We start from the raw sequence: 13,385 nt of genomic DNA, 5'->3' as shown, positions 1-13,385 counted from the left end.
GTTGCAAAGATGTGGCCACCAGATATTATAATAATGGCAATAACACGCTTTCTTGGTGGAATTTAGATCTTTATTAAAAGCAGTGAATAAATCATGAGCTCATTGGGGAAGATATTTGCCAATTAACAAGTAGCAGCTGTTTTTCTTTCTTTTTTAAGGGCCCAGCTGATTAAAATTGCATGCCTCATTTAAGCAAGAGTCTCATGTACTTTACCTGGGAAGAAAAAAAAAAAAAAGGCTGAGCATCCTTTATTCAAACAAAGTACATGCTTCTGTGATTCATTAAAACGCTCTCCAACCGAATGCAAATCATCAACCCACAGAAGCATTTTCACTTGCTCTGTATAATGTGTGCATTTTTAATTCTTTGTTTAGCAGGATCTGCCTCCTTAAAAGAGTCTGCACAATATTGTAACAATAGCATAAGGGATCAGCATCCCGCCAGCACAGCCTGCCTCATTCAGAAAGCAGAGGATGCCTGACTTCTACCACCCAGTAGCACCCCAGGAGACCTGTTCTGCCTGCCTGCAGGCACTTGTGCTGGACCTAGCAATGAGACAGTGTGACACTCCAGCACAGTGGGCCATCACCAGCATGCCCTGGTTCCATAGGGGTCTTATCTAACTGCCCACAGAAGCTGTGGGGGGTAAGCACAAGCATCTGGACCAGGCAGCTAGGCAGGAGGAGGTACAGGAACCCGTGGGCAGCTAGGCAGTCCGGCTGCTCTCTGCCTTCCTGAAGGATTTCCACATGGCATACCAGCAACAGGGAAACTCCAGCCAGAAGACCTAGAAGTCCCTGCTCTGGCTTTGCTGTGCTACTGAGAGGGTACTAGTGACCACCTGAAGCCCACCACAGTTGGTTTCAGAACAGCCATCATCACTTCCCCTATAGGTCCAGGTGGATGGGCCCCAGTATTTCCTATAGACACCAGTGTGAGCCAAGAAAGCCAACATTTCTTTTCATACTCTTAACTCCCACTCATGAATAAATGCCTACAGGACACAATCAAAAGCCACATAAAATGTACATAAAAGCCAAATGTCACACTGAATGTAACTGAAAAATACTTTGCTCACAAAAGGAGTATTTTCTTTATATAACCCAAAACAGACCGATCTGTATTGTGAGTGGCCATGAAGGACTTTTCTGATCATTTTAACCTGCTCAATATGGTAGCCCAAAGATGACACTGAACACTACATGGTTAAAATGTCTTCAAACGTCAATCTCAGAAGATACTATAAAACTGGGAAAAGGACAAAGTGGTCAAAGGCTCTGTGGCCAGCCTCCTTGGCCACCCCCTCTGCAAGGATTCCTTCCAGAACACTCTGCGGCTGGAGGCAGCACTGTGCATTCCTCACAGGACCCCAAGAATCAAATGTGTCTGGCCAGTCAAGACACACACTGAGTGGACTGACCCCTTCAGAGAGGATACTCAAACACCCAGCGGCCAAGCACACACTCCTGGCCCCTTCCGAAGCAAGGCAACTCCGCCATGGTGCCAGTGTCCACGACCAGGACCGTCCTAGAACAAAGTCAGGCGTCTCCGATTCTGTGAAAGCATAATGGACGTCCCTCGTGTCACACGCTACAGGAAGCCCGGGCAGTAAGAATGCTCCCACGGTGCGTACACACGGAATCCTTCCTGCTCTGTGAGGCCGGGGAAAGGCCGGACACTGCCTCTGCACTGCGTCTCGTGCCTGTGCCCTGGACTCGCCCGCCTGGAGCACCGGGTACTCACTGGTCGTGGATACCGAGATGACGGGGCTGTACTCGCATTCTCCAGAGGGGCTGGTGACCTTCAGTCGGAATCTGTAGAGTGTCCTCGGTTCCAGACCTTCAATGACGTGCTTCGTTGCATATCCCCTAGACGGGAGGAGACACGACACACTGCTGAAGACACCAGGTCCTCTGGCGGGCATCCTGCGTAGGTTGTGACAAGGGCAGGGGGGAGCGACTTTTGAATACTGTCTGTGTCCAGTACAGAGCTGGTCATGGGTTTTTTAATGCCTTGAGAACAAAGGACAGGTCACACTGGCACCTCTATCCCTTCCCAGCACATGCCCTCCTGTCCACAGGGCCTCACCCATGCCTGGCCCCTCGCTTGCATACAGTTTTGTAGCCTGGAGAAGTCATCATTCCAACCCATGTCACTTATCCTTAAAGGACAAAGTTACATGTTTGAACTTGCAACTTGCATGTATTTGAGTTTCAAGTGGGATCTTCCGTGGCTGGGGGAGGCTGCCTCTCAGCTGCGTACTTGAGGCCCAGCGCTGCAGGGAAAGGCCCCAGGGCAGTGCCCTAAAGACTGCTGGCAGCTCAGGAGCAACCCACGGCAACCGGAGGGCCAGGTGCATGGAAAAGAACCCAGACAGCTTGTGATGAGGTCAGTCCACCAGCAAACTCTGTTTTAATTATTTTTTTTTTTTTTTTGAGACAGAATGTCCCACTGTTGCCCAGGCTGACCCTGAGCGTACAGGCTCTATCAATCCTCCTGCCTCAGCCTCCCCAGCTGCACTGGCAAGTCTTTAAACCCTTTAAAATGTATTTTGAGTTCAATCATTTATGTTCTGCTTTCTCCCACCTCAGTTATTGCAAAAGTTTCCCAATTGCTCCTTCCCACGGCATGCCGCCTTGCCCCCGACAGCCCAAGCTCAACCCGCAGCCAGTGTGTCCGCACAGAGCTTGAGCCAGGCCTGCCCTGCCCAGCGTACCCACCTCCTTTGGCTTTCCCACTTCAGATCAAAAGCCAGAGGTCCTCCCCACAACCCACAGGCTCTCATGACCTCACCAGCCTCGCCCTTGTTCACGCCACCCCCGAGTCCCTGGACCGTTGTCTGCCCTCTCCCACCTCAAGGCTTTCCGCTGGCCACTTGCTCTGCCTGGAATGTTCCAGGTACCCCTCACTTGCTTCAAGTCTTCACTCAGAAGTTACTTTCTTGTGAAATTCCCCCCCCACACACCCCTAGACCCCAGCTTTTCCTATGGTTTTTCTCCTTAAGAGATCACACCTGGCACATTTATTTATGACTAGTCTTCCTCACCACAAGGAATTTCTGCCTGTCCCCAGTGCCATGTCCTCAGCATCCAGGACAGTGCCCGGCACATTGCTGGCACTGAATGATACATGCCAGTGGATGCAGAGATGAGAGATGGGGCCAGTTACCACAGGAATGGATGGGCAGGGCAGACCACAGGGACGTTCTCAGTCGAGGGAGACTCTGACCTGGCAGGAGAAAGGATGGGATGAAGGGGGACGCGTGACACACAGGGAGAAGAGTAGACACACCTGTAGAAAAAGTCAAGGCATGTTCAAGACAGGAAGCAGACCTAACAGGAGGGTCATGCTCAGAGATGAGGCAACAGGAGAGGCAGTGGGCAAACTGTAAAGAGAAGCAAACCTTAGTCTAAGGAGCTTGACCTTCATCCTGCAGGCAAGGACACCTGCTGGAGATAACTTGACAAAACGAGATTGAACAAGAAAATTAACCTACAGGATAGAACAAAGGAATAGAAGGCAGGAAAAGAGGAGCAAAGCCCACTCCTGAAGGCGACATGGGTGTTGGGCATTGTGGGCCAGGGTCCACGGTGGTGCTTGCATTCTACCAGACTAAAATGCCCTGCTTAATGAGAGGGTATAAGAGGACCTCACCAAGGGCCAGCTCACAAAACCAGGTAGCTGTCTCTGAGAAGCCGTGGAGGGGAGCCCAAGTCAGGAAGAAGTTCCTAAATTCACAGGCCCATCATCAGATGATCTGGATAATTGCTTTTTTAAAGGAAGACATTTGCTGGTTTAATGCAATCTAGAGCACAGGCCAGAACAGAACAAAAGAGGTCAAGGCTAACATAGTGCACGCCTGCCACCTAGCGTCAAGTTGGAGCATCCAAGACTCTCAGGGACCACAGGAGCCCAGGCATGTCCCTGGAGCTGGGGTCTGCAGCAGGGCCACCACTCGGCAATACCAGCCAGCATCCGAGGCCATTCCCTGGCCCCAGGGCAACATGGTCTCGAGGGAGAATATAACGGTGCAAATGCACACATGATGCTGGGACATGAGCACCTACCTTCCCTGTGACAAGGTGAGCATCTACCTGGCCACCTAGCAGAAGGAAAGAGCCAAGAGGAAGCAAAGCAACACCTGGGACGGCTCCCTCCAGGCCACAGGCAACGGTGGCAGGAGGGCTAAGGGAAAAAGGTGACACCTTGTTTCCTTCTCCATAGAAATTCTTAAAACTAGTGGGATTCATGCTTTTAGAGGCAAACCACCATCACAGAGGAATATATGGCATGATTACAATAACATCTTCAGGTGGTCAGGCCAGGAATTATTTTCCCATGGTAACTACATTTCAGATTACCTTTTCCTCCCTCTGATACAGAGAAATGTTGCTCAAATATTGGAGATATTAACACTTAGGTAACATGCTTCCTGTGTGCACTCATGTGCATAGGAAGGGAGCTGGAGACACTTTGCAAGGGGACACTGTGTAATGTAAGATCAGGAAAGTTGGCCACCATGGACCACATGCGGGCTCATCCCACACTCTGAACATGGCCTGCTAGAAGCCTTGCTTCATTTCATCAGACTCTCTTTTGTTGCTCTCTCTCCATTTTGGATTTCTAAAACATACCTTCAAAATAGTTCCAAAGTCAAAGAAGCTCTCAAGGTACAGGAGGCTTAATTTCAAAGTCACGGCTAATGCTTTTTTCTGAAAATTATAATTCAGAAAAGAGCATGAATGCAAATTGTGCTGACTCATTCTTCTAATTTCAAAACAAGCAATGGCTTTTCAGAGATAATAGAAATTGCTTTAGACGATCAGGAAACCAAAGCCAAAGGGTAAGCAATCCAACGTTGCACCTACGTATAAATGATACCGTAAGTGTGCGTTTTGGGGTCTTCTTCCTCGATTGAGAATCTAAGCCACTGTTCCTGAGGACCTTGCCGTTTCTCCTTCTTTTCCAGATCCCAGTATAACTCAATGCTGTGATGAGTCACTTTGCCCACAACAGGTGGATGAGGCCTTGAGGATGGCAGGGTTTCTAAAAAAAGAACAATACAGGATTTCAGAACCCCATTTCCCTAAGGAAGAGAGACTGCCGAGTGGACTTCAGCTGCTCCGTGACCCAACTGTTTCTCACACGTCAGGCACACGTGGGTGCTGACACCTGGAAAGCTGAGGGGACACCAAACTCAGGAGCTAATTAATATGTCAATTCCAAAGATAGCTGGCCTGGAATCCCCAAAATACTACCAACCAGGACCTTACAGGATTACACCCAGACAGAGTTGTGCATTCTGTGATAAAGGTGTTGGTATTTTCATCATAAACATCCTAAAATCTATATGTTAGCACATTGTTTTAGGATCCTAAAGTAACTGGCCAAAGTGAAAGCTTCACCAGGGCAAGAGAGCAGAGGCCAGAGCTGTAATGAGAGTGACAGAAGTGCCAAGTCACAGGCCCAGCCACAGGGTGGAGGCAGCAACAGTGGCATTGTGAGGCCGTTTGTGCCAGATACTGTCCCAGACCCTTTACACTTATTCATTCAACTTCACCAACTCCGAACAGTTTCAGACACAAAGAGTTTAAGTAACTTGCCCAAGATCACACAGAAGTAACCAGCAGAATCAGTATTATAAAAAAATGGTCTGGCTTACGAGTCCCCAACGTTTAACTCCATGCCCCACTGCCCCTTAGAAGTACAGGGGTAAAACGTAGACCTGGGATGAAGAAGGTCTTCCATTTATTGACTTATTCTCCAAATCATTCATTTTTAACTCAGATTTAACCACAGTGAAATTTTAAAATAAGAAAACTTGACCCAAAAAAGGTAAGCCAGGAAATTGTTTGAACGAAGTCCAGGGCTGCTGTGCAGAGGGGAGGTCCCAGTCCACTGACCTTCAGGAACCCAGTCCTTGAAAAGGAAGAGGGCCCGAGAAGTCCACATCCACCAGAAGTGGAGGCCAGGAAGGCAACAAGGCTGGGCCCAAGTCCACCTCCAGACACCACAGGGGCAAGAGCCAGCCAGTTGCTTTCTCAGGCTCGGCATGGGACATGGAGGGGCAAGAGCCACAGTGACGGGCAGGAGAAGGTCCCAGAATGTGAGGCCATGTGCCGCTACAGCCGGAAAAACTCTGAGCTTGAGCAGAGAACACGCTTCAGCAGGAAGGCACTCTGGGCAGTCCCAAGGTGCAGCAAGCTCTTCCTCTGTGAACTCACCGTCCCAGCTTTCCTAGCAAGCCAGGACTGCAGACAGGCGCGTGAATCCATGGCTGCAGCCCCGGCTCCTCCGACCTGGGATTTAACCTACTGTCCGCATAACAAGTAACATAGCTTCCCTAACACAAAAAAATCTTTTGAAAAACTCAAAAGCTGACCATTTTGTTTTTATTTAACCAAAATGTTTTCATAAATATTATATGAGTTTTATAAAATGTATGCAACCTATCCACAGACATCCATAGGCACAATTTGCACATTTTTTTTTATACACAATACTTTTAAAACTCTACTTTTTCCTGGTTAGAAGTTTCAGATCTTTAAGAGAAGCTTTTACTCAATTTTTTTAAGTCTAATAACCAGGTTAGAAACTATCTCAATCTCAAATCATAAATTAAGGTTTAAAATTTAAATTTTCTAAAGATTACAAACAAAAATTATAACAGAACTTGCATTCAAGTTGGCATGGTAACCTTTAAGTGATTGACATGATCTTCCAACTTTTCCTATCTTGAATGTTTTCCCCAAAAATGAAAAATGAAAAACAACAATACTACAAGTAGTAGCTCAAAAGAGTGATTATACAAGAATTTATGTACGTTACGTACCATAAAAGCTTTTCATAAGAAAGTCCTCATGCAAATATGACAAATAAAATACTGTTATGCCCTGGTACCATTTGCCAAGTAGTAAATAATGTGAACATGAGTAATGAAAGACTTCATGCACTGTCACCATTCAGTCCCCATGGTTACTTAGAAGATGGCATAAAACTTGACTCTCAAATACATAAGAAACCCATAGTAAAAAGCTATCTTACAAATCATGGTTTTAAAAGAAGAAACCCGTAGAGTTTAAATAAACTACTATACGATATGAAGATTTAGCATCCAAGTTTTCTTAAAAGGGTCATAATTAAAATTAATACAAAAGTGCCAATCCCATAAAACTCAAATTCCTGAAAAATATCAGACCACTCAGGAGTCTTCTTAAAACCAGCTGATCCTATTTCAAAAGCTCTAGAGATGACTGGTGAGCATACTCTGAATTGGAATTAGCAGTTGTAATTGGCGTCATGAAAAGTGGGAAATAAAGAGAAAAGGTGAGTACATCCATCATGTAGGTAGAGACACCAGGAGCAGAATTGTTTCCTTGTCCTTCCAGAAAAACACCTGAAAATTTACTGAGGCCAAATCTCACTGACAAGGGACCACTGCAGCCTGGGCTCCTACAGCAGATGTGCACAATGAAAGGGACACCATGGTGAGGAGCACTGAATGAGGAGCAGCAGAGGCTGCACCTCAGAGTAACTGACCACGCTTGGCCCAGTAATTATAGCATAAAACTTGACCCCCAGGAATCAAAAGCACTCAAAATCAAGATACTACGGCAATCACAAGCATTCCTGCATTTTGGATTTTTAAAGTATCAAACACATTTTTGCCATGAATATATACTGAAAAGGGAATTTTTAAAACCAAATATTAAGAGCCACCCAGTGAGGACAGTTTCTCCCTCACTTAAAAATTAGGCAGCTAAAATAAGTTTTTCTCCCACTCCTCTGTGGAGTCTATGAATCCCTGATGGGTGAAAGTGCCAAGCACATAAGTCGAGATATCGAGATTTTTAAAATGATAACCACCACTAAACACAATTAAGGGAATGCTCAGTTTCTACTAAGCAAAGAGGGGGCATTAAAATAATTGTGAGGTATGATTTTATTTATAACATTGGATGCAAAACATGTCATTGTGATACCCCATGTCGTTTGAAGCTCTGGTGAAACTGGTGTGATCATGGATTGTAGCCACGAGGTACCAAAGCAGTTCAGCCACATTCTACAATGATTGTAAGACATCCCACTGCTGGTCCTACTCCTAAAAAGCATCTAAAGAATTCAGAAACCAAAAAGTGGAAATGGCAAAAATGTTTTTGAATTATACATGCTTTTAGTTTTTATTATGGAAGAAATTTTCAGAAATAAAAACATCAAATAGTATAGCAAATCCCCTTGTGCCATCATCCTGTTATCAACATGATCAGGGCCAGCCTTACCTTTCATCCACTTCCATCTCTCCCCAAACCTGGGTTACTTAATGGTTAAATGTTAATGACATGTCACTTTGTAGCTGCACCCTAAGCTCTTTACACATGTTTTTTTAAACTTCACAACACCCCCATGAAGTGGGAGAATTTCCCCCACTCTACAAATAAGACTATTGCATATGAAGGTCACATAACTTGCCAGACAGGTCACTTATCAAGCAGCAGAGCAAGGATTAGAGCCCAGGAACTTGATTCCAGAGCCAGGCCCTTCACTTCAAGGACAAAATCAGCTTAAACATAAAAGACAACCAGAGACACTGCCCCCTAGAGTGGAAATCTGGAACTGCTTCCTGTCCTGGCTCTACCATGGATTTTCCTCATCAGGAAAATGGGAATAAATAAGGATCCTGCCCTACCTCTCAGATTTACTACAGAGGAAAAAAAATAACATGATAAAATATCAAAAAGCTTCCTCCAACCTAAAGTAAGGGTAATGCTTTTGAAAAACGCCAAAACACACACCTATTTCACTTTTTGTACATGGAAACCCTGCTTGAGATTCCATGCAGATAATGGGTGGAAGGCAAAATAGAAAATGTGCTTCCAAGACATTTCTTTTGCTTAACTGTAATAACGTCAATTTCCTGCCGGTGTGTGCTAGGCACGGCATTGTACAGGACACTCCATCCATAGTGTTCTCAACCCCCGCTGAGGGCAGGAGAGGCAGAGACCATGGCTTGAAGAGGGAAAGCAGCTTTCAAGGCTCAGATCCCGGTGTGGGGAGCCAGGTTCCAGCCCAGGTCTCTAATTTCACACTCTACGCTCTTTCCTCCCAGGCTGCGCCTAACAGGGAGTTCCAGAGCTTTACTATGTAAAGGAACAATGAATCTATAAAATGACAGTCTTTCAAAATCAGATATGTAAAGTCAAACTGCTATATATATTCTTGCAAAACAGTATGTCACTGACATTTGAATTACAGTGAAAATGGTGGGATATTTTATCTGAAGCACTAGATATGCATATGATTAGCTTATATGCATTCTTATGAAAAGCGGGATACTAAAGGTAATTTCCAAGCAAATTCAACAAAAAAACGAATGCCAACAAAATACACTTGACCTCACTGATCATCAGAACACCACAATTAAAATGACAACATTTCATTTTTGTCAAATTTGTTCAAATCGATATTTGCCAACAGCCATGAAGAGAAGAGTGGGAATGCCCCACGCTGGAAAGTGCAGACCGCGAAGAGGCTGAGCGGAGTTCAGGAGGACACACTCCTGGCCCAGCAATACCACTCCTTGTTACAGAGGTTGAGTCACAAAAGAAAGGTGTAAAATGACCTGCAAGATACAATCTACATGAAGCTTGATTTAAAAATCTGTTCGTGTAGAATGGAAGGAAAGGACCGGAATGGCAGAAGAATCATTTTATTGGCAATGTCTTGCTTCTTAAGCTTGGGTGGTAGCAAATGAATATTTATTCTGTTATTTCATATACTTTATGCCTAAACTGTTTAATAAAAGAAAATAACCAGTTCCTGAATTCATGGATATACTTTCACCCTTATTCTCTTCTTACCCATTTCCCAAGAAAATGGGTATCCAGGTGAGCTATACTTCAAAACAAGTAGAACTTAAAGTAATTCAGTCTCAAATTCAGAAACTCATGAGAGCTGGGAGCCTAGTATTTTCTGTGTTCTGATGACACTTCTCAGTCCACCTAGAGACTAAGCTCCTTTGAGGAAGGTAAGCTGAGGTTCCTTCGTTCTCCCGCCCTGTTCAATACAGTTTTTAGTTTGAGCTGATCCGATTGGATTCAGATATTCATGAGGTTCTATTGCATTACTCCACAGAATATGTTGCAGGTAATTTAACCAGGGCAGATAAGTAGTATCTTAACACACAATATCACATTTTATTCTGTGGCTCTCAGTTCTTATTGACATTTAGATTATATGTTATTTACCAGTAGGTATGAAAAATAGACAGCTTCTCACTTCAAATATGCAGAGAGGTTTCTAACGCCTCTGTCACGCGAGTTCAATTCATTTCATGAGCCTGACTTCCAGTTCAACGTGTCATCCCCTAGAATGTGACACTGTCTTCCAACTCTGAGGCTACTCGTTTGCCTTCCAAGGAACCCTGAAGAAACACTCTCCATCCAGCAAGGAACAGAAATCATTCCACTCTTCTCTCTCATCCATACATAGAGAATGAAATGACGCAGACTGACACGAGGATCTGTGAACCAGTTTCAGCACAAAGCCCAGTGTGAAACAGGGCGTGACCACTCGGGGGGTCTTCTCCTCAAGTGGCCCTCCCCTGCTGCTTTCCTGCTCTGCCCCTGTCCTGCCATTCCCTGTCCTTTTGTTCTTTATGCCTTTTGGACATTACTGTGATGGGTCTCTGCCAAGTATTCAGAATAAGGAGAGCAGGACAGGTGAGTTGAGCCCTCACCAATCCCCAATGTTGTGGGAGACTGTTGCTCCACTCCAAAGTCACCCCAGTTGCTGTCCCTGAACTAAAGGAAAAGCCCAAGAACCTGAGGGATGTCTGTGCTCCTGCCTCAAGGATGAGGCGCAGAGAGGGCAAGAAAAAGGACCCTTCTTCTACCTATGTTGGCAGTGACAAGGTCTGCAAACTTGGACAATGAAAATCCAGACCTAAAAATGAATCCAGTTAATAATAGCAACAGAATAGTCCAACTAATACCAAGACCTCTGGAGACAAATTTCACCCTCACCTTCACATCCCTGATAGAGAAATCTTTAGTATCATGTTTTTTATACTACATTACAACCTATTCTGTTTATATTAACCCATGATATTTGCCACCTGCAGTGTCTTTTCCAAATAGGATGGATCCCTGGACAATCAGCAACCATGTCCCTGATTCTCCAACAGCTTTCTCAAGACAGGTTTGCAATAAAAAGAAGATAATAAATAGAAGAGCTGGATGAACTTAACATATAACTACAAATTTAGTAGCATAAATTTCCACAAACACACTTACTCTGAATAGGTCACCAGGGTATACACAGAAAAATATACTGTACTATTGTAGTCAGTACATAAAGAATCCAGACCATAAATTGGATATTAATTACAAATCATGGTTATTGTTCTCCATTAGCAGAATGACATCCTATCTAAGAGGCCCCCTGCTTCTGCTGTGGGACAGCTCTCATGTCCATCTGTTTCTTGGCTCCACACATGCCTTCACAGTCACAATTCATGTTCAGCCCTTCTCTGCAAAGTGCAGCTAGCCATGTTCTGCAAACAACATTCAAAGGTAGCTTTTGAAGGACATGATGACTCTCCTCCTGCTTACAAAACACAGCTGGAAGAAAAATTTATTTTCCTCTCTGCACGAGTCACCAATGTGCAGCTCTGATCTCAGCTCCAAAAAAAAAAAAAAAACCCAAAAACTTCAACCTCCACTCAGACCTGGGGTCCCTCTCGCTGCATCCAGCTTCTTTCCCTGCCCCTCCCCCACCCCCTACCCATTCAACCATTTCATTAAATTTCCTAAAATGTATAGAGGGCTTCTACTTGAAATTAACTTTAAACCACAGTTTTTATTTTTATTCACACTCTCTTACTACAGTATGTAAATATACAGCCCTTTCATATCTCAAATCACAAATGACAATTGGTACATGCAGGGCATTTTGACATACTCTTGCTTAACAAGGAGTATAATAACTACCATGAAGTAACAGGGCTTCCAGAAACAAGGTTTATTGTATCAAAAAATATTTCAATATTCAGATATTGGAAATTTTTTCAAATACTTCTTTCTTCATTAACAGAAATTTTTCCAAAATGGCAATATTTTTTCTTAAAAGAAAACAATTCCTACTTGTGATTTAAAAAACAAAACAAAACAAACAAAGCCTCAAGCAATACAGACATTTTGAAGCAGGAAACAAAAGTTCTAACAGACCCTCTGCCGACCACAGAAGATAGCTGCACATAGCAGCTTGATGAAAAAAATCTCAAAGATATCATTAGTATGGATAAAATTTTACAAAACTTTTCCAACAAGGCATTGTATTCAAGGTACTGTTTTTCAGCCTGCTTTTTTAACTTAAGCTGTTGGCAGTTGTTTATGTATGCCTTGTGTGACTTTAACTCAATTTTTAAAAAGAAACCTCTCTGTATGATGATTTATGACAGACAACACTAACAGAAGTTGTGCATTTAATTTCACCCAGTGATTAAGATATTACCTAAAAAATATTGGCAAGACAATTTCCTGGAAGTAGAATTATTGAGTCTTTGTATGTACATATGTTTAATTTTGGTGTATTGACAACTGTATGCAAGAGATCCATTTTCTCACACCTGGAGCAACAGGAGTGCTATCAACCCCTACAACTAGCAGGTGTGAGGTCTGGAGACACACGAGTTGCAAGAAGACCCATCAAGGATGATCAGTGCAGCATTAGTGATGTGGTCATAAGAAAAAAGAAAGCCTGCTTGACAGAAGGACAAGCTGACAAAAAAAACAGAATACTACACTTTACAGTGGAGTGCAACTTTACCACACTTGGGACGCTTTAAGACACATCTATTCTTGCAAAAGGGCCATAAAAGACAGCCCAGCCTTTCTCCCCATATCCCTCTCTGCCAAATTAAAAGTTAAAATTTAATTAGGAACCAGAGAGACTAGAAATGTTCCAAAGCCACTGCAGGAACACTCAGAAAACAGAAACCCAGGAACGTACAGAGGCAGAGAAGCAGAGAATCAGAGCCGTGGAGAAGCAAAGGTGCCCTGCCGTGCACCCAGAAGGAGGGAAGAGTGACCATGAGGACAGGTCAACTGTGCTGCGGGGATACCGGCTTGGAAAGCAGCAAGAAGATGACTTCTGAGGGGCTGGACGTGTGGCTCAGTGGTAGAGTACCTGCTGGCCTGTGCGAGGCCCTGGGTTGAATCCCTAGTACCACAAACAAAAAAACAAGCAAGAAAACAAACAAACGAAGGAGACTTTTGAGACTCCTCCTCTCATCAAAAATCTTTAGGGCATCCAGAGTAATCCTGGTTCAGGGAAGCCCCTTGACTACCTTCAGAGGCAGAAGCAAATGCTACCTGAAGGCAAGGCT

At 44.2% G+C, this 13,385-nt stretch overlaps 1 protein-coding gene across 1 annotated transcript in view; it reads right to left on the bottom strand.

The window, feature by feature from the left end:
- The window catches only part of Fank1 (fibronectin type III and ankyrin repeat domains 1), a 73,044-nt gene that overhangs the window by 15,091 nt on the left and 44,568 nt on the right, over positions 1–13,385 (bottom strand). The window contains exons 3-4 of the mRNA XM_077799131.1: positions 4,870–5,047; positions 1,745–1,869 (exon numbers count right to left, since the gene is read on the bottom strand). Of these exons, the coding sequence (XP_077655257.1) occupies positions 1,745–1,869; positions 4,870–5,047 (303 nt within the window). The remainder of the gene's footprint in view (positions 1–1,744; positions 1,870–4,869; positions 5,048–13,385) is intronic.

This window comes from Urocitellus parryii, chromosome 5, assembly GCF_045843805.1.
Source record: "Urocitellus parryii isolate mUroPar1 chromosome 5, mUroPar1.hap1, whole genome shotgun sequence".
Classification (NCBI taxonomy): Eukaryota; Metazoa; Chordata; class Mammalia; order Rodentia; family Sciuridae; genus Urocitellus; species Urocitellus parryii.
This window is presented reverse-complemented; position numbering and strand designations above follow the sequence as displayed.